Below are 23,186 nucleotides of genomic sequence, written 5' to 3'. Positions count from 1 at the left end.
CATGACCTCCTAGTGTTTGTGGTGGTGTTAGTTTTTACTGGATGTGAAATATAATATACACTGAGTAATGCTCATTTGGTTTTGGTTTTGTTTCATATTTATTATGACCATCAAACCTAAATTTATCAATCACCTTATTGAATTGTCAATGGAATGAAATTATTGACCTTGGAATCTGATCTTGAAACAATCCAGCTAAAGATTACAAAGACCGCCATATCCTTCGCAGGCTTGTTTAATGGAACCCCATATCTTATTTCTTTCTCTGGTTTTTAAATGTTTATGTCTATGTCCTCACATCAATCAAATGCACCCAAATTACATCGTGTTCTATATATCCCTCTCATTTATCTTCCATGTTGCCTTAAGGTCCTATTTCTCCTTTTCGTTGTTCTGTTTTTGTCGTTTGTGTTTAATTCCTCTGATGCTTGTCCATCAGAGGTTTGCTGGTATCTGTTACCTATTCCACTGTCTATTTATCACACACAGTGAACCGCAGCATCTTCTTCCTCCTCTGTTTATGTCCCCTTTTTCATGTTTTCTGTCTATCTATCAAACATCAGGAAGGTCTGGTGAAATCACTGACATTAATTCCCCCTAGAACACAGGGTTGAGTATGGGTAGGTACAAGGGGACTAGTCTGGTGATATCACTGACATTAACTCCCCCTAGAACACACGGTTGCATGAGTATGGGTAGGTACAAGGGGACTAGTCTAGTGATATCACTGACATTAATTCCCCCTAGAACACAGTGTTGAGTAAGGGTAGTTACAAGGGGGACTAGTCTGGTGATATCACTGACATTAACTCCCCCTAGAACACACGGTTGCATGAGTATGGGTAGGTACAAGGGGACTAGTCTGGTGATATCACTGGCATTAACTCCCCCTAGAACACAGGGTTGAGTAAGGGTAGTTACAAGGGGGACTAGTCTGGTTCTATCCCTGACATTAATTCCCCCTAGAACACAGGGTTGAGTAAGGGTAGTTACAAGGGGGACTAGTCTAGTGATATCACTGACATTAACTCCCCCTAGAACACAGGGTTGCATGAGTATGGGTAGGTACAAGGGGACTAGTCTGGTGATATCACTGACATTAATTCCCCCTAGAACACAGAGTTGAGTAAGGGTAGTTACAAGGGGGATTTGTCTGGTGATATCACTGACATTAATTCCCCCTAGAACACAGGGTTGAGTAAGGGTACAATATATAGTTACAAGGGAGACTTGTCTGGTGATATCACTGACATTAACTCCCCCTAGAACACAGGGTTGAGTAAGGGTAGTTACAAGGGGACTAGTCTGGTGATATCACTGACATTAATTCCCCCGAGAACACAGGGTTGAGTATGGGTAGTTAAAAGGGGGACTAGTCTGGTGATATCACTGACATTAATTCCCCCCTAGAACACAGGGTTGAGTATGGGTAGTTACAAGGGGGACTAGTCTGGTGATATCACTGACATTAATTCCCCGTAGAACACAGGGTTGAGTAAGGGAAGTTAAAAGGGGGACTAGTCTGGTGATATCACTGCCATTAATTCCCCCTAGAACACAGGGTTGAGTATAGGTAGTTACAAGGGGGACTAGTCTGGTGATATCACTGACGTTAATTCCCCCTAGAACACAGGGTTGAGTATAGGTAGTTACAAGGGGGACTAGTCTGGTGATATCACTGACATTAATTCCCCCTAGAACACAGGGTTGAGTATGGGTAGTTACAAGGGGGACTAGTCTGGTTCTATCACTGACATTAATTCCCCCTAGAACACAGGGTTGAGTAAGGGGAGGTACAAGGGGGACTAGTCTGGTAATATCACTGACATTAACTCCCCCTAGAACGAGTAAGGGTAGTTACAAGGGGGTCTAGTCTGGTGATATCACTGACATTGATTCCCCCTAGAACACAGGGTTAAGTATGGGTAGTTAAAAGGGGGACTAGTCTGTTGATATCACTGACATTAATTCCCCCTAGCACACAGGGTTGAGTAAGGGTAGTTACAAGGGAGACTGGTCTGGTGATATCACTGACATTACTTCCCCCTAGAACACAGGGTTGAGTAAGGGAAGTTACAAGGGAGACTAGTCTGGAGATATCACTGACATTAACTCCACCTAGAACACAGGGTTGAGTATGGGTAGGTAGAGGGTTGACTAGTCTGGTGATATCACTGACATTAATTCCCCGTAGAACACAGGGTTGAGTAAGGTTAGTTACAAGGGCGACTTGTCTGGTGATATCACTGACGTTAATTCCCCCTAGAACACAGGGATGAGTATGGGTAGTTAAAAGGAGACTAGTCTGGTATTGTTATATCACTGACATTAATTCCCCGTAGAACACAGGGTTGAGTAAGGTTAGTTACAAGGGCGACTTGTCTGGTGATATCACTGACGTTAATTCCCCCTAGAACACAGGGTTGAGTGGATAGTTACAAGGGGGACTAGTCTAGTGATATCACTGACATTAATTCCCCCCTAGAACACAGGGTTGAGTGGATAGTTACAAGGGGTACTAGTCTGGTGATATCACTGACATTAATTCCCCCTAGAACACAGGGTTGAGTGAGGGTAGTTACAAGGGGTACTAGTCTAGTGATATCACTGACATTAATTCCCCCTAGAACACAGGGATGAGTAAGGTTAGTTACAAGGGAGACTTGTCTGGTGATATCACTGACATTAATTCCCCCTAGAACACAGGGTTGAGTATGGGTAGTTAAAAGGGGGACTAGTCTGGTGATTTCACTGACATTAACTCCCCATAGAACACAGGGTTGAGTAAGGGTAGTTACAAGGGGGACTAGTCTGGTGATATCACTGACATTAATTCCCCCTAGAACACAGGGTTGCATGAGTATGGGTAGTTACAAGGGAGACTAGTCTGGTGATATCACTGCATACCTGCCAACCCCGGACATACTAAAAGAGGGTGATGACCCTCTTTTGGAAATAAAAAAGAGGGTCATAGTGCACGACGACTTTTTTCGCAACAAATATAAGAAAAAGAGATATTAAATTAGAACTTAAATATTTTAATGATGTTTAGTTACATTCTACATTCATTGAACTGTTCTCCCAGCAGATCTAGCTAATCCTCATCCACAATACCAAATTCAAAGCTGAAAAATAAAAAGGTTTGTCAACAACACAACTTATGAAATTAATACATAATAATATATATGATACTGTGTTTCCACAGGCACTTTTTATGTCAATTAAAATGGTCCTGACAATAACATGTCACATTCTGCTCATATAAAATACCATTTTGTTTCTGTCAATAAAAATGGTCCTGACAATAAGAAGTTGCACCCTACTCATATAAAATATCAGTTTTATACGAGTAGGGTTTGAACTCTTATTGTTAGGATAATTTTGATTGACAAAAACAAATCATCAAATGCCTGTGCGTGTTTTTGAATGTCTTAGTAACGTCGTTTTAAGCACCAGATCAAACTGAAATATGCGATTTACAAAGACTAGAGTGCAGAATGCAGCGTTTGGTCCACGACCGCAGGACTTTATACACTAAAACTCATTTTCCTACGATATNATAATGTTACCTTCAAAATACGATCTATTCTACGTAAATACAATTGTAAAAACAACTCTATTATTTGTTAAAATACCTGACTAATGAGCTGCCAGCAAGTTCAGTAACAACGGTATTTGTATAAACATTTGGAAAAACTGTTCTAGTACGTATATAAACAACTCGCAACTTACCTGTTGGTGAGAAACGAAAACAAAAAATAGATCGTCTTTCTTGTGAAGAAGGATGGAAAAGTCTAGAGAATTCCGAGTGACTTCGGTAACTTCTAATATACGAAAAGATTCCGGGTGAAAACGGGTGAAATTGACAAAATCCGGGTCAAAATCGTTACCCAGCGGGTGAAGTTATAAAAGCAGGTGAAAGGCTAAAATCCCGGGTGTAACCCGACGAAATCGGGTCACTTGGCAGGTATGCCACTGACATTAACTCCCCCTAGAACACAGGGTTGAGTATGGGTAGTTACAAGGAGACTAGTCTGGTATTGTTTTAACAAGGATACGAATACTTTTTCAAACATGTTTGTCTCAGTTGGGTCAAACAAAAATATTACATTCTCACACATTTCCTTCCACTTTAATTTGAACCCAAATCTCCAATGGAGGTATTGCCGGATCTTGTGTACATTATGTGCCGGTACCTTCATCTCTAATATATCTTAATACTCACGAAAACTATCTCCTACATTAGATCAGAGGGCTTCTTAGTTCTATATAATGTCATAGAATGTGCAACCTAAATTAATTCTGAATTTGTCACATTAATATCTACTACAGAAATAGCTTCTTACCCGAGATCTGACTTTATATCTTAACGAGATATGCAACATTATGGTGACAATTGCTTCTCTTCTGTAATTAACGACGAATGATGATATGAAGTTAATTAATTTATTGATGATGGTGTTTGAGAAGTAATTTATTAAAACACTCAGATAATTCTGAATAACAAGATAAAGATAAGTAAGCAACTTTTAGTAATAGATATCTTGACAAAAATTACTGATATAAAGGAAGATAAACATAAATAACAGCTATGAGTTATCACAGAGATAACTCTTACCCAGATCACATGATTGATGTATAAGGGAGATAACTCTTACACAGATCACAGGTATGATGTATAAGGGAGATAACTCTTACACAGATCACAGGTATGATGGATAAGGGAGATAACTCTTACACAGATCACAGGTATGATGGATAGGGGAGATAACCCTACACAAATTACAGGTATAATCTGTCTAATGGAGATAGCATACACTCTTAAGTATAATCAGGGATTAGATGGGGGAGGAAAGTGTCTCCTAACAGAGCGTGGGATTATCATGGATACACTATGGTAACTACGGTAACTGATGGGGTAGGTTGACTTGAGATTAGGATGACGTGTGGGTATTAAGACATTCCTCTAAAAGCCTCCAGCTGTTTTGTTATTCTAACGCATTGATCAGCCCACTAATTATTACAACTGCCTGTTACCAAAACAGCTCCGTAATGCTACTTTGATGTTTGGATTATGCATCACTGAATATCAAAGCGCTTCCGTTTTTGTCTAAAGGTTAATTTTGTCAATGCTAAACCAGTGAGTGCCCATATCACTGGAATGTATTAAGAATGTTTGACAGTTAGAGATTATAAAGAAATATTTCTGTGGCTGTTTGTTATCAGGTTCTGTTTTAATGATAGAAAATTTGTTATCTTTGAATAAATCTATGCGAATCTGTTGTCGTAAAACAGTTTTTGTGTAACACTATAGGGATATCAAACATGATGCTGATTGTATAAACCATTTCAAGGATAACAGCCCTTCTGCGTTTCCATAATGTATTTGTATATAGTGTATCCAAGGACACTCTATGCAGATTTTTATTGTGCTTTTGAAGAGTTTTCCTATTCTAGCTGTATGTGTGTCTGTGCCATTAGACTATTGTTACAGCTGAAGTAATCCCATTCTATTATCTATTCTCTTTAAATCACCCCAAAGGTGTGGTATTAGTACGGGTTCTGGGGGGTTTTCTCGTTCTAATACAAATTTATCTTCACCAATTTGAAGTTATGCTGATAAAACTTTGATATACAGGCAGGCGGCATCACTCGCACAAATATGCGTGTATAGTTCTGTGATTGTCAAAATCAAATCATTTTTGATGTAAATTTAGTGGACATTTTTATAACCCCATCTGGCACAAAGAGATATGAGAACTAATAATATGATGTGGCATTCATCATCTGTCTGCAACTTTTTCTTTAAAAAGCCTCTTCTCAAGAACTGAAATTCCTATAGGGTCATGATATTTTTGGCTGGTTACTGTAAACTCACCAGGGATATAGAGTGCTATAAACTGTTTATCATATATATGACCTTGACCTGCTCAATATCACAGGCATCAAATACGTTAAAAACTTCAAACCACATCATCAAAAGACCGTAAAGTCTGGAATCATGATTCAACACACTAGCACACAACACCGTAGGAATTAGTTCAAATATTGTTGATTCTAGCATAATATTTCATTCACTTCATCAGCAACATTTTATAACTAATTCTAGAATTTACAAATGAATTTATCAGATATTTATTCAGTGTATGGACTTGCATGTGGCTTAATTAGCTCTTTCAGATAGCAGCTTTAAATATTCCCTTTATGACATAAGTTCAATTGTAATGTCATTTATAATGCTCTCAGAAAGATGCAGAGCTTTTCTCTTGACAGTTCTTACCCTCCATCTTGCTGAATGATAAAACATAGCATAATTTGAAAGCTAATATATTTGTTATGAACTTGGTGAGTAGGTGGTTATATGGACCTGAGAGAAACACAGCTTGTTGTGGGTATCAGATAGATTAGGTGATCCTTCAAACATACCAGTAAGTTAACGTAGGCAAGGAGCTGACAATGAGGACATATTTATTGTCTGTTTGGATAAGGCTGGCCAACAAAGATGGAATAGGCTTGGAGAAAGTCCAAAGTGGTGGGTGAACTGTTTTTATTTATATGGTATTGTCAGGCAAATTGCTTGTTATCAGTTACAACAATGTACACATGGTTCTTAGTATCAGCTTAGGATATAAATATTATTGTAATCAAGTTTGGAGAAAACTTTGATATCTTTTATTACATTTGTATAGCACTGTAACAGAGTAAACATACCAGTGCTTTATAATAGTTATTGGTTAATTCAATATCTTTACACTGAATGGGAATTTTGATAGAAAAAATCAAGATTGATTAAATAAATCCATTATATATTTAAGTTTATATATATCAATGACTTGATGGTCACTGTGTTCTGAATGCTTGTCATATTTTGTATTTCTTTATCAAAAATGTGGCAAGGTTTTTATTTCTCACAAATGTAAATATGATATAATACAAATGTGTATTATTTTTGACGATATATCGCAATATTTTGTTTTCCTACATCCTCATTGGTTGAATCACACTCACATTGAGGTTGATGACGTTTGATAACTTGGTGATACTATTTCTTGTAACATCAGGTCAATATATATACTTAATGATGTCATTTCAATAATAATTGTAACATCAGAATGCTCAAACTCCTTGTGGTCAATAACTCTTTCTTAGGTCCATATGACTTAATATTCACTTCAATGAAAGTCTGTAATTGATAAATGTTATTCAGTGTTTTAGAATGTTTGCAGTTTATGACAAACCTTTTTCCAGTGGCAGTATGCAGCTTTATATCCATGAAATTTCTTGAATTAAATGTAATGATAAATAAATTCTGTAAAGAACAACTCCAGCCTTCAAATGAGATGAATGTCTATCAAATTATACTGTTAAACATCATTCATGACACCTTTTGAAAAGAGTGAGAAATGGTGCGTGAGGAATGTGTTATCAATTGTTAAATCTGTTACGTTCAGGGTGATATTTGACAACTTATTTCACCAATTACTATTGAACAAAATGATATACTACACGCACAGAACACACGATCCTCGGGGAACACCAGGGATTACTTCAAACACATCACTCCTAACAGTTAGCGACATTCCAGGCCCCAAGGGGAGATAATTTGATGAAGTTGATAGACACCCTTCCCATTTGAAAGCTATAACTGTTGTGTATAGATTTGATATATCATTGAAGTGTCTGTCCCATTTCCAGATGTAGTTGTGTATTTGATTAAAGGAACAAATACTTTTAGACTGCCTCTAACACTGGATTATATAGGATATCAGACTTTATCAAAGTGAATTTTGAGTCTGCAGCACTCATTGCTTGTGTCAGGGAAGAGCTTTGGGCAGATCAAATAACGGTACACATAAAAGAGGTCTATAAATGGTGTGTATTTGCTCAGAGAGACAGTTCATTCAGCAACAGTCGTTATATTGGGTCACATTCAGGAGTAAGTGTGATTGAAGCGTGTTTGTATATATCAATATCAATATATAGATGATGATAAGTGTATTGTTGGAATCTCTGGCAGAGCAAATGTTCAATGAGTACATGTAAATAGAAATGTAAATAAACAGGTTCAAAGTGAAGTGCTTAATAAATACATGTCACTGGTAAAAAAGGGTGAATAAACTGAAAAAGATGTGTTCAATATCGACGCATCAATAAAAATGATAAAAAAAGTACATCATGTTGCTAGTTTGTTTGTTACAAATATTTTAAATTTAGCTTTTCAAGATATTTATTTCAGTTGGAAATAATGGAGATGTTAAAAAAGTCTTTATATTTTGTTTGCATACATCGTGTGTGATATTTAGGAGCCCCGTATCACTACCAAAATCTGTGACCACAATCTGGAAACGGAGATTTTTTCGGCATGATTTAATTAATTGCTTTGATAAATCATTTCTGAAAAAGGAAATTTTCCTTGCAGAACCTTTATGAAGTAAAGATGAAATATTAGATATAAAATATTCAGTGAGGTTAGACTGGAATACCAACATAGGACTAGCTCAGATTGTTATACTATCACTTTAACCGATTAAACTACGGAAGTGTCTAACGGCACAGCTGTGCTACAACTATATTATCTTCAAAGCAAAATTAAGATGATGGCGTTACTATATATATATAAGGGGAAAAAACAGTGCAATGGGACAAGGATCCTTAAAAATGTTTCTGGAGCCTCATCTATTCACCAACCACTAAGTTGGTTGTCTCACTATTCTGTAATAGTTTGGGGGTGGGGTGGGGGACAGAGGGAATGACAGAATGTTTGTCTCAAGTGATCCAGAGGCTTCACAATCAAGTCAGTGTGGACTAAAGGTGCTAGTACAACAAGATAGACTGTATATGAGAAAGTCCAGGGATGTAGGGTGGCTGTCAAATCATAGTACAACAAATAGACTGTATATGAGAAAGCCCAGGGATGTAGGGTGGCTGTCATATCATAGTACAACAAATATACTGTATATGAGAAAGTCCAGGGATGTAGGGTGGCCGTCATATCATAGTACAACAAATAGACTGTATATAAGAAAGTCCAGGGATGTAGGGTGGCTGTCATATCATAGTACAACACATAGCCTGTATAAGAGAAAGTCCAGGGATGTAGGGTGGCTGTCATATCATAGTACAACAAATAGAGTGTAATATTATGAGAAAGTCCAGGGATGTAGGGTGGCTGTCATATCATAGTACAACAAATAGAGTGTATATGAGAAAGTCCAGGGATGAAGGGTGGCTGTCATATCATAGTACAACAAATAGACAGTATATGAGAAAGTCCAGGGATGTAGGGTGGCTGTCATATCATAGTACACCAAATAGACTGTATATGAGAAAGTCCAGGGATGTAGGGTGGCTGTCATATCATCAATGTCTTTAGGCAGCATTGTAATATATGGTACATCTATTTATGATTACATTACAAGCAGTGCGTTTCTATTCCAAGACTTCTGTTGACCCTGATTGTTACATTTAGACCCATTGGGAATGGCTATTAAAGAGTTTACAAGATTCAGCATTCTGTAACAAAATTTGGACTCAAACATCGATGAAGAGATAGAATTTAGATGGCCATATTTGTTCTGTGAGGAAACTCCAATGAGATAGCAGAACTATCAAATACATGGGTTACATGGTTTCAAAGAAATTTGATTTCAATTGAAACCATGATAGCCATAAATCATTTGAAATTTGAATTCATAAAATCCATTGTGCTTGATAAGAGCCTAGAAGTGCATTGAAACCTGTGTGTGTTTAATTCTGGAAGATCATAAACTTGTTTCAAGGTGTTCATATGCCCACAGAGACGCAGGAAGGTGATCTCACCAGCAGCTAGATCTGTGGAGATATTAACTTCAAACTAAATTTTACCCTGCAGTTCTGAGCTGTAGGGTACAACTAAATTGGAAGAATTATCAGCAGCTTTGTACAAAGGATCTTATGGACAGTAGGCTGGGAGCAAAATAGATAACTGGAATTTCAAACAGTGAATCGGAAACAAAATGACATAAAATTGGTGAATTTTAGTTATGATTACAAAGGTTAAAACATCTCTGTATTTAACTGATGGGTTTGAAGAGTTCAGGGTTACAAGTTAGGATGCAGGCTAACCCATGTGTGGCTGTAAGATGGATGGGGGAAAAGTGAAGATCAACTAAATGTTTAATAGGGCTTAATCAACAATACTCAGGCAAAAGATCAACTCTCTAGTTCTTAGTGCAATTACTGGGAAAGGAGGGTAATTAAGACATTGGTAAGGTTGACAGGGTCAGTAACACGGTCAATATCATACCTGTGTTAATAGTGTAAGGTTGACAGGGTCAGTAACACGGTCTATATCAAACCTGTATTAATAGTGTAAGGTTGACAGGGTCAGTAACACGGTCAATATCATACCTGTGTTAATAGTGTAAGGACAAACTCAGGCAATATTATATTTGTGTTCCCCTTGTGTTTTATCCTTTGGCATTTACTTGATAGAAATTAACTACAAAGGTACTGAAGGTTTCAAAAATACATTGTGATTAAAACGTCATACTTCAATTATTATTTGAATTTGATACCAAGATAGTTTTGGAAAAGATTTCTTGGTGACTCGATCCAGACATGTAGAAGAATTCAAGTTTTATGTAATATGATTTGGAGGATTACTCGATTATCCCCTGTGTTTGATCCCTGTGGGAGGAGGATCAGAGACTATTGTCTCTCCTTACATTGCCTTGGTTAGTCTGACATATGGCCATGGTGATCTGTCTACCTCAGATGTCATCCATGTTACATTTACAATTCATCTTCTGGCTTCTTTGGAAAGTCCAAAACCAATTTGATATAATCTTGTAAGAATGATCAGTATAGGGCAAGGGGGATTAAAGTTTTTGTAAATTTTGTAGTCGTTAATTCTATAATTGCACCGTTAAGGGCAATTTAAACTTAATCTCTTTTATATAGTTATTGTGAATGTCATATTCCAAATGTAGAAAAGTCTAGAAAGGAAGAAATGTATGCAGTAATGGTGTTGATGTCTGTCGGTGTGACACGAAGGGAAGCTTACTTCAGTATACAGGGATATGATGCAGATCACCTTGTCATAAAGTAGGAGCTATTTCATTCACAGTCGACTGAATTCATCCTAACATTAATACCAGTTCAATAGCAGTTTGGGTCTGTGAACCGCCAGGAAGTCAGATTGGTATAGGGCCAAACCTGTCAAAATGTTGTATTAATTAAACAAAATATCTACTACAGATCTATAAATGGAATGGTATATCCCTTCCTCTTTTAGAAATTTCTGGACATGAAGATTTTTAACTGTTTGCTTTATTTACAGGGCTAGAAATTAATTTTCAAAACCAGTAGTGAGTTTGACTAGTGGTTTCCAATTTTAATAGTCCACAAACCAAATATTATTCAACATGGTATTAGTAATATCAAATTTTAGAACCACTAGTTCATCTGGAGATTTCACTAGTCTCAGAATATGGGGCTTAACCTTATTTTCTAGCCCTGAACTTTATTTTCCTATGTGATTAAATTATAGTCCACAATGTATTTGTGACAAACCTTTCACATTCTTAGTTACAGAGGGAAAGTTACGTGAATATTCCAACTAAATAAGTGAACTCAATGAAGTTATAGTGACGTTATTGAAAATGTTGACAATTTTTGTCTTGGCAGCCCTTACTGACTGCTGGGGTAACAGTCATTATTGGAAATATTGACCATTTCTTGTCTCAACAACTCTAAGAAAAGAGCTGAGATTTCTTGGTTTTATGATTTTTCCCAGTTGAAGATTAGAATCTTTCATTTGGGATGAGATAGAGGAAGTTTAACTCGAGGGGGAAAATGATTAAATTGTCAGACACAAGGTTCAACTTAGGAATCTTAATCCAAGAAGGTTGAGATTCCCCGTCTTGTCTCAAGGAGATGAACGATTCTTTTTCTCTTACCCTGTTTCTACAGGCTCAATGCATTGTAGACATGACATCATGCAATCATTTTATGCACAACAATAACAGGAATGAAAGTTTAAAAATGTATTGAGTCTAAAGTAACTTGTTCAGGTTATATGAATTATCTTTTGGCATTCGTAGGGGCTGCTCTGTTGCTTATCCCAACTACAACATAGTTTGTAACAAACATATCTATTTACAACAAAAGAAAATTAAAACAACACACTTAACTTAAAAGAAAGAGTCAACACGAGGGGCAATCCCTGGTTTGAGCGATCTCAAGCTGGTGACTAAAATAAGTTGTGGGGCGATCCCCAAGGCTTGAGCGATCCCAAGCTGTGGAGCGAGTAGCTTAAGCAGGCAGCCCTGCAAACAGGCATCGAGCGACTTCGAATTCAGTGCCTGAGTGTTCAAATTATAGGTAAGAACATGGCATACGAGGCAATCCCCAACAGGCACTTACAACGGTTATACTCTAGCTGACTAGCCAAGCACACTCCTATAGTCACCTACCCTAAAACTATGTTAGATTACCATAAAGCAAACCAGGATTAAAAAATGTACGTGACTTAAAGGGGGTGCTCCCCGGCNGTAACCTTTGTTCTATTTGGACATGTAACTCGGGGAATTCCCGAACAAAAACAGACAGTGCTGATGCCGAGACTTAACACCCCTGAACTGACTGAAGACGTTATCAATAGGGTGACTGACCATTGGTCAACCAGGTCACCTGACATACTGTACAACCTCACCAAATATGGTATATATATATAAGATTGACTGGTAAATGTTGTATACAAACAATGGTTTAGGTAATCCCAAATAAACATTTTGACTGGGGATTTCCTCCGTCTCGACCGTAGAGCGGGTGAGGCAAGGATATCTCACACCAGGAAAAGGGTGGATACACCTGTCCATGGTAAGAAAAAACAAAATCACAGGGGGAAGAATTAGCATGAGGGTTTTGTCTGCCCAGCTGTATAGGTGGGTACAAACATGCTGGGAAGACTCAAATGCCATGGAAACACAGGTTAAAAGTTCAGCTCTATGGGCCGTTTTTATCAGCGAGATGTATATATGTAATGGAATCTACTATATCGGAGACATTCTGGTTCCTACACTTATTTCATTATCCTGAAGGGTGACTGTTGCCATTATTTGATCATACTGTGAACTAATCATCATAAAAAAGTTAATGAACTAAAATTGTGAGGAAAGCCTTCGGCGGAGATGAATGTGTAAGAAAGCGTAATGTGATAGAAGATATGCTGTGAGCACTGATTTTGTAACCCTCTAATTAGATAAGTATGTTAAAGTCATCAATCTCTCACGTGTTCACAGTGTTACTAGGGGGTTTGTCACCGAGGGTTGGCTGTTATAAGGTATATGATTGGTCATCATCCTAAACACGTTTATACTGTGACATGCTATATGATTGGTCATCATCCTAAACACGATTATACTGTGACATGACAATTGTGAAAGGTTCATGAAAATGTATGCATTGAAATTAAAATGCTCATGTATTTCTGAAGTACGTACTACACAATACTTTTAAGTAAAACACATGTTTATAGAAAGTTACAAAAACTCAGCGGCTATAAATACCGTGTTATTTCATATCTTTACAGAATGGAAAATCTTCAGTCCTTAAACAGAATGATCTCAAGGTGGAAGCACAGAGTCTCCGTCAGCCCGCTGTCAACACCGTTACCATAGAAACAACCAAGATGTCTGCCCAGGTGGTGTCGTCATGGTTGTGTCACCATGTATGTTCCAGCCAGAAAATCCTCTTCAGCAATCCCGGAAAACTGTCCAAACCTGCCCTCGTCTGTTTCTGTGTGATGTTTTCACTGGCAGTTGTTTATGCAGTGCAGCACGGGACACCGTCGAAACATGTTCTTAAAGTATTCCTCCCACAGACCTCATTAATTCGTAAGTTGACATTTTTTTATTTTGAGATCTTGTTGAATTAAAGGTTTTTACTATTGAATGTTGAAATAATATCTGTGAGTACCCAATAATATCTACACCTCTGTGCATGAGTACCCAATAATATCTACACCTCTGTGAGTACCCAATAATATCTACACCTTTTCTTTATGGAGACAGCAATTCAATGGTAGTAGTTGATTCAGTTTATCTTCAGGAAGGGATTTGATACAAAACTTTAATTATATTCCTGTCTATAAGGAACAAATCCACAGATTCTGCTGACTTGAAACTATATTCCTAGAAAATAATCCTTCTTTGTAAAAGATTTGCACCAAATTAAACTCTTTAAGAATTTTCAAGATATTTTCGAAATTTGTTCTAATGATCTCTGAAACGACTTCAAAATGGGATAATTACGGAGGTTAGTAATGAGTTTGTATAAATATTGTGACATTTCTGGTGCTTTCCCAGTGCTAAAGCATTACAGTACATCATGCAGTGATGGAGTTTTGTCTGTTTGCATCCTATGTTTTTGCACCTGTTTTTCTTTTAGTCAGTGAGAGATCGTTTATACCTTAAGGGAACATCATAGTAAGAAAGGGCTCATTATAAGCCCATACAATGTCATTAAACAGTGATATAAGCCATTTTTACCACTGTCAAGTTAGAAATCCTTTATGGCCCGCAGGAACCTGAAATGGTAGTCTGGTGTAGCTTATTACACCAGTGCCTCCTAGAAAATTATACCCTCGCAGGTAAACTGTCACGATGGCAAAAAAATGACAGGAAGACTCTGCATTGAATAATGGTGTGACAACGAAGATAGTAATAGATGTAAAATAATTCAGTTACGCTAAATACTGGATGAAGACAGTCTGAAGAGTCTGAATCTGGCAATCAATCTGGTGATAGGAAAGTGTAGTGAGTACTCTATAGGAAGGTATATACCATTTCGGATGTAAAATTGTTGTAATATTTTATTTGTAAATGTTAGAGTAACATTTAGTTATTGTACAATCACAAGTTACAATCAGGTTGTCCTGCTCTCTGTCCAGTTGTCCATCTGTCCATCTGTCTGGTGTAGATTTTTCACACAAGTACATCTCCTAAACTACTCCACTGATTTTGATAGGAACTTTGTTATACTACCAGAGCATCATATTATAATTTTAAAGTTTTCATTTATACACAAACAATGTACATATTAGATGTGTCGTAATGTTTCAATACCGGCTGGTCCCTCTAGATCTGTAAAGCTTTGACTATCATTTTATATTTTTTTAAACATTTACCTCCTATTTTGAGAGAGTTGTACTAATTCATTTTCATAAAAAAAACTCATCACAACAATTACCCCTAAACATACTAGTCTGATATTAAATGAAATTTTGCTCACTAAAATTTCAGTGTGTTCATCTTAAAGGGAGTTATGCCCCTTTGTCTAAACTACACCTATGTATTAACAGTTTTAATTTTACCCTTTTGGTTAGAAAACTTGTCCAGACAAATTCTCCTTAACTACTATAATGATTGCAATGAGAATTTGTTTACATCATAATTGCAGTTATCTCTTGTTGTTGTATACCAATATTTCAAATTTGATTCCATTTAAAACTTAGTGTTATACCCCTTTAAATCCAGCACTGTGCTCAGACACAAAAAAAACACACATTTTAAAATGATTTTTATGAAACTTTACAATTGTCTCATAAACTTGTGCATGTCCAACTCTGTACCATCAAGTTTTCACTTCATAAAGTCTTATTAAACATTAAATAATTACAGAGCTGAAACACCATATCTTCTTCAAACTCTGTATTGTAATATTGAGTTAACCCATTATAGGTGGCAGAATGTATGGGAATCTTGTGAAGGGGATTAGTTTACGTGTGTATAATGTCCGATCTACAAAGTAGCTATATACAATACATCCTTTAGCCTTTTAATAAGTTTCACACTACATGTCAATCTTCTAAAGTTACATTTATTGATTGATGCTGTTCCAAATAAATACTTTTTTTTCAAATCTTACTAATTAAGGATATAGATTATCTAGATCTTTTAATACAAGATACCTGTGATTTATCTTAGAGTTAGCTCCCTTGTGTATTTTTCAAATGTCCTCAACCATTTGCTATTCAAAATTATTACCCCTGAATTTATTACTGAGAACTTTTAATAGGCCAAGACATGTATATGAAAATAGTTTGAATTTTCAAAGGGTGAACAGCATTTTCACAGCAAATCAGTACAAATACCTTAAATTCAAATTTAGGAGTGTTCCTCATAGTCCACCAGAGCACAAATACCTGTAGCTGCTTATGGTATATATCCTACTCTTTATGATGATAATAGCAAACTGGAGTTGATAACCTCAGTAATATAACCTTTACATGCCATTCAATCTAACACCTAAAAACCTAACACTTTGGATATTATCTGTTTTACAACACTTGTTCTAGTGTAAACCAGTTTGTGTAGTAATTAATGTTATGCTTCAGGCTAACCACCACTTAATGACTACTAAATTACCAAGCTGTGATTAAAAAATTGTCTTTTTTTTCTCTCCTAAAAATAGACATGATTTTAATAAATATTTATGGGCATTTTACACTGGTAATTATCACTGACGTTGCCAACTTCCAGGGAAAATTTGTCTCCTAGAAATTGATTTTTTTTAGCAGGATATAAATCACTTTTGCTCATAACTGTCACAGTGATCGTAAAATATTTACTGTACTTTGTTAAAAACAACAAAACTTTCTCCGATGATAGGAAACGAGAGGAGGTACTATTAAGTGCACTTTTTATATAGTTCAAATCAGTTACAGACAATCCAAGATATCTGCTAACTTTTACAAAGAATTAAACACAGTATCTGTATGTCTCACTAGTTACAAATCTTTTTTTTTTTCAATTTTTTTATGTAACTTATTGAATGGTATATTGGAGCTAATATATCTGTTCTTACTACATATTTTGATGCTAGCATGCTACACCTAAAAGTTAGCTTAATTTCAATAATTTTCTCCTGATTTTAAAAGGTTTCAAACTTAACACCTAATGGATTAGACTGCCCCCCATCTCTTGAATGTTGAATTATTTAGAGAAAAAAAGCAGTCTAATAATGTTGGTCACTTGGATGTCTGATTATAAGTTCTGAACCAGGGGGAAGGTAAGCTAGTAGTAGAATGCAGTTGAGAAATTCTTCATAAAAGCTTCGTGGCTGGTAGCCAGTCCATCAATGAATCAATAATATCATGTTAACACTGTCTTAAAACATGTATTACTTATACATCAATGGGACCGCTGTACTGGTAGACTGTTATCCCTGTGTATCTATGTTAGGTAGGCCCCTTCACCACCTCCCTATTTAACTTATACATCAAAGGGACCGCTGTACTGGTAGACTGTTATCCCTGTGTATCTATGTTAGGTAGGCCCCTTCACCACCTCCCTATTTAACTTATACATCAATAGGACCGCTGTACTGGTAGACTGTTAGCCCTGTGTATCTATGTTAGGTAGGCCCCTTCACCACCTCCCTATTTAACTTATACATCAATAGGACCGCTGTACTGGTAGACTTTTAGCCCTGTGTATCTATGTTAGGTATGCCCCTTCACCACCTCCCTATTTAACTTAAACATCAATAGGACCGCTGTACTGGTAGACTTTTATCCCTGTGTATCTATGTTAGGTATGCCCCTTCACCACCTCCCTATTTAACTTATACATCAATGGGACCGCTGTACTGGTAGACTTTTATCCCTGTGTATCAATGTTAGGTAGGCCCCTTCACCACCTCCCTATTTAACTTAAACATCAATAGGACCGCTGTACTGGTAGACTTTTATCCCTGTGTATCTATGTTAGGTAGGCCCCTTCACCACCTTCCTATTTAACTTATACATCAATGGGACCGCTGTACTGGTAGACTGTTATCCCTGTGTATCTATGTTAGGTATGCCCTTTCACCACCTCCCTATTTAACTTATACATCAATAGGACCACTGTACTGGTAGACTGTTATCCCTGTGTATCTATGTTAGGTATGCCCCTTCACCACCTCCCTATTTAACTTATACATCAATAGGACCGCTGTACTGGTAGACTGTTATCCCTGTGTATCTATGTTAGGTATGCCCCTTCACCACCTCCCTATTTAACTTATACATCAATAGGACCGCTGTACTGGTAGACTTTTATCCCTGTGTATCTATGTTAGGTAGGCCCCTTCACCACCTCCCTATTTAACTTAAACATCAATAGGACTGCTGTACTGGTAGACTTTTATCCCTGTGTATCTATGTTAGGTAGGCCCCTTCACCACCTCCCTATTTAACTTAAACATCAATAGGACTGCTGTACTGGTAGACTTTTATCCCTGTGTATCTATGTTAGGTAGGCCCCTTCACCACCTCCCTATTTAACTTAAACATCAATAGGACCGCTGTACTGTTAGACTTTTAGCCCTGTGTATCTATGTTAGGTATGCCCTTTCACCACCTCCCTATTTAACTTAAACATCAATAGGACTGCTGTACTGGTAGACTTTTATCCCTGTGTATCTATGTTAGGTAGGCCCCTTCACCACCTCCCTATTTAACTTAAACATCAATAGGACCGCTGTACTGTTAGACTTTTAGCCCTGTGTATCTATGTTAGGTATGCCCTTTCACCACCTCCCTATTTAACTTAAACATCAATAGGACTGCTGTACTGGTAGACTTTTATCCCTGTGTATCTATGTTAGGTAGGCCCCTTCACCACCTCCCTTTTTAACTTTAACATCAATGGGACCGCTGTACTGGTAGACTTTTATACCTGTGTATCTATGTTAGGTATGCCCTTTCACCACCTCCCTATTTAACTTATACATTTTCACAGTGCTCTTATTAAGAAGATAACAACCATGTGTTTATTTGGATTGATATCCTTCCTAATGAGCAAACAGGAATTGAAAACTTATTTTGCCAGCTTTCGAAAACCTCTTTTCATTTCAGTAATAATTACCATAACTTTAGTATGCATATACAATACCTACACCCAACTTTGTAGCCCAACAACAAAAGATTCAAATATCCCTACCTCCCTACCCTTACGTAACCCATATCTCGACAACAGAGCCACAGAGTGATCTCCCTTCCTCTTCCTTTTATGGCGCCTGCTGCCTGCTGCCTCCCAGAGCTAGCTCCATTTCAAAACTTTGTTTTGTCGGTTTGGTTCGAGTGTCAACTCAATTTATTGTGCAGTTTGTGTGCCTCATGCAAGAGTTTGCTCACAAAATAAGTTTTCAGTTCCTGTTTGCGTTCAAAACAAACTTAGACTGTATTATTCATACCAAACTGATGAACCTTATTCCGATTCAAGTGTAGCATTAACTTTGATACGTTACACATATGATTGTATAGCTAAAAGATAGGGAATAAATATGTATGATAGGAACCCAAAATTTGAGATTTTTTTCGAGACATTTTCAAATTTTATAAATGCAATTGCTCAATGGGTTTGTCACCAACTCTGATCCCGGCTTGCTTGGTTGTTGAATCGGTCTGTGGTGATGTAAACAATGGGGCTCTGTATGGTAGGAAGTGTTGTTTACCTGACGACTGTCAGATTCTGTCTGTGGTGATGTAAACAATGGGGCTCTGTATGGTAGGAAGTGTTGTTTACCTGAGGACTGTCAGATTCTGTCTGTGGTGATGTAAACAATGGGGCTCTGTATGGTAGGAAGTGTTGTTTACCTGAGGACTGTCAGATTCTGTCTGTGGTGATGTAAACAATGGGGCTCTGTATGGTAGGAAGTGTTGTTTACCTGAGGACTGTCAGATTCTGTCTGTGGTGATGTAAACAATGGGGCTCTGTATGGTAGGAAGTGTTGTTTACCTGAGGACTGTCAGATTCTGTCTGTGGTGATGTAAACAATGGGGCTCTGTATGGTAGGAAGTGTTGTTTACCTGAGGACTGTCAGATTCTGTCTGTGGTGATGTAAACAATGGGGCTCTGTATGGTAGGAAGTGTTGTTTACCTGAGGACTGTCAGATTCTGTCTGTGGTGATGTAAACAATGGGGCTCTGTATGGTAGGAAGTGTTGTTTACCTGAGGACTGTCAGATTCTGTCTGTGGTGATGTAAACAATGGGGCTCTGTATGGTAGGAAGTGTTGTTTACCTGAGGACTGTCAGATTCTGTCTGTGGTGATGTAAACAATGGGGCTCTGTATGGTAGGAAGTGTTGTTTACCTGAGGACTGTCAGATTCTGTCTGTGGTGATGTAAACAATGGGGCTCTGTATGGTAGGAAGTGTTGTTTACCTGAGGACTGTCAGATTCTGTCTGTGGTGATGTAAACAATGGGGCTCTGTATGGTAGGAAGTGTTGTTTACCTGAGGACTGTCAGATTCTGTCTGTGGTGATGTAAACAATGGGGCTCTGTATGGTAGGAAGTGTTGTTTACCTGAGGACTGTCAGATTCTGTCTGTGGTGATGTAAACAATGGGGCTCTGTATGGTAGGAAGTGTTGTTTACCTGAGGACTGTCAGATTCTGTCTGTGGTGATGTAAACAATGGGGCTCTGTATGGTAGGAAGTGTTGTTTACCTGAGGACTGTCAGATTCTGTCTGTGGTGATGTAAACAATGGGGCTCTGTATGGTAGGAAGTGTTGTTTACCTGAGGACTGTCAGATTCTGTCTGTGGTGATGTAAACAATGGGGCTCTGTATGGTAGGAAGTGTTGTTTACCTGAGGACTGTCAGATTCTGTCTGTGGTGATGTAAACAATGGGGCTCTGTATGGTAGGAAGTGTTGTTTACCTGAGGACTGTCAGATTCTGTCTGTGGTGATGTAAACAATGGGGCTCTGTATGGTAGGAAGTGTTGTTTACCTGAGGACTGTCAGATTCTGTCTGTGGTGATGTAAACAATGGGGCTCTGTATGGTAGGAAGTGTTGTTTACCTGAGGACTGTCAGATTCTGTCTGTGGTGATGTAAACAATGGGGCTCTGTATGGTAGGAAGTGTTGTTTACCTGAGGACTGTCAGATTCTGTCTGTGGTGATGTAAACAATGGGGCTCTGTATGGTAGGAAGTGTTGTTTACCTGAGGACTGTCAGATTCTGTCTGTGGTGATGTAAACAATGGGGCTCTGTATGGTAGGAAGTGTTGTTTACCTGAGGACTGTCAGATTCTGTCTGTGGTGATGTAAACAATGGGGCTCTGTATGGTAGGAAGTGTTGTTTACCTGAGGACTATCAGATTCTGTCTGTGGTGATGTAAACAATGGGGCTCTGTATGGTAGGAAGTGTTGTCTACCTGAGGACTGTCAGATTCTGTCTGTGGTGATGTAAACAATGAGGCTTTGTACGGTATTGCAGACGTGAGGACTGTCACAGTCTGTCTGTGATGTGGTTTAAGGTCTTAATCTTATTTAGGCATTTCTCTATAAAGCGACTTGTAATGATTTTAGCTGTGATTTGAGACATTTTTATTTTGTTTAAGACTCTTGTCACCTTGACAGAGAGAAGGGACAGACTGACAAAAGACGTCTACGAACAATAACTTATTGAGTTCAGTAGGATCGTAGATATCGCGAAGAAAGACAGGTCTGAAACGTGACATGGCTGCGATTACAAAGGAGGAGTAACGAGCTTTAATCTCAACGACACCCTGTGGAGAGAAATTGGGTGGATGATTTATTTCAGCCATGCTTAAAATCTTGTTTTCTTTGCTGTAACCAATGATACCTGTGTTTTTGAGTAAAACAAATAAATTTATTTTATGTCATCTTATGAGTAAATATACCAGAATTTAAAATGTCACCACAGTAATGATAAAAACCTCGTAACTATTTGATTTGGGAGGCAAAACTTTAATTGTATAAAATATTGATTTGTTTTAAAATTCACAACAAATACAATAAAATTTGGAAATGAAATTGTTATGAAATAATTCGGGTAATGGCTTAATCCTGCTATGTAGATAGCAGTAATTATGTTGGCTTTAACTAAAATGTCTGCCTTAATTAGAGGTCATAGCAAAATGTCTATCTAGGTCAAAGGTCATAGTAAAATGTCTCTAGGTCAAATGATATTGTTGAATGTCTCTCTAGGTCAGAAGTCATAGCAGATGTCTGTCTAGGTCAAAGGTCATATCAAAATGTCTACAGTAAGATATCTGTCTAGGTCAAAGGTCATATCAAAATGTCTACAGTAAGATATCTGTTTAGGTCAAAGGTCATATTAAAATGTCGGTCTTCATAGTCAAAGATTACAGTAAGATATCTGTTTAGGTCAAAGGTAATATTAAAATGTCCGAATCAAAAGTCATAGCAAAATGTCTCTAAGAATCTTGATAGTCTCAGAACGAGGTGTAATTCATAGTCTCCAAAGATTAGGGTTAAATTTTGTTGAAACAACATTTAAGTATGATTGTTGACAGGTTTCAAGCTGTAATCAGCCAATCAGAATCAAGGGTTCCAAGTGTGATGTTAAGGATACATGTCACCAATTGCTGTGTGACCCAATTGGGTGTCCATCTTCCTTACGATAACTGTCACAGTTCTGATACGTAGATGGCAATAGTTGTGTTTTATTTAATTGTCTTTGCATTTAAATCAACAATGAGTGACATTTACGGACAAAATACGATGTGTCTGCATGTTAGCTGGTATATTAGAAGTGGCTCTGTCTGGTCGTCTTCATGTGTAGCTGGTATATTAGAAGTGGCTCTGTCTGGTGGTCTACATGTGAAGCTGGTATATTAGAAGTCGCTCTGTCTGGTCTTCTACATGTGTAGCTGGTATATTAGAAGTGGCCCTGTCTGGTTGTCTACATGTGTAACTGGTAAATTAGAAGTGGCTCTGTCTGGTCGTCTACATGTGTAGCTGGTATATTAGAAGTGGCTCTGTCTGGTCGTCTACATGCATGTGTAGCTGGTTAGCTCACCTGGCACGAAGTGCCAAGTGAGCTTATTCCGTGGCGCGGCGTCCGTCGTCCGTCCGTCCGTCCGGCGTCAATATTTTACTTTAAACGACTTCTTCTTAATAACCGAAAGGCCTAGGGTGTCAATATTTGGCCAGAAGCAAACTTGGATGAAGGGCTACAAAGTTTGTTCAAATAAATGACCTTCACCTATTTTCAAGGTCACAGGGGTCAAATATGTCAAAAACTTTAAACATCTTCTTCTCAATAACCAAAATGCCCAGGGAGATGATATTTGGCCAGTAGCATGCTTGGGTGAAGGGCTACCAAGTTTGTTCAAATGAATGACCTTCAATTATATTCAAGGTCACAGGGGTCAATTGTATTAAAAAA

At 37.7% G+C, this 23,186-nt stretch overlaps 1 protein-coding gene across 2 annotated transcripts in view; it reads left to right on the top strand.

The window, feature by feature from the left end:
* The window catches only part of LOC110465971, a 308,747-nt gene that overhangs the window by 259,882 nt on the left and 25,679 nt on the right, over positions 1–23,186 (top strand). For both annotated transcript variants that reach the window (XR_002464683.1, XM_021522269.1), the window contains exon 7: positions 13,574–13,877. Coding sequence is in view for 1 of the 2 variants with exons in the window: in XM_021522269.1 (XP_021377944.1) it covers positions 13,574–13,877 (304 nt within the window). In the remaining variant the exon portion in view is untranslated. The remainder of the gene's footprint in view (positions 1–13,573; positions 13,878–23,186) is intronic.

Source organism: Mizuhopecten yessoensis, unplaced genomic scaffold (assembly GCF_002113885.1).
Source record: "Mizuhopecten yessoensis strain PY_sf001 unplaced genomic scaffold, ASM211388v2 scaffold213, whole genome shotgun sequence".
NCBI lineage: Eukaryota > Metazoa > Mollusca > Bivalvia > Pectinida > Pectinidae > Mizuhopecten > Mizuhopecten yessoensis.
The sequence above is the reverse complement of the archived record's forward strand: the minus strand, read 5'-3'. Positions and strand labels throughout refer to the sequence as shown.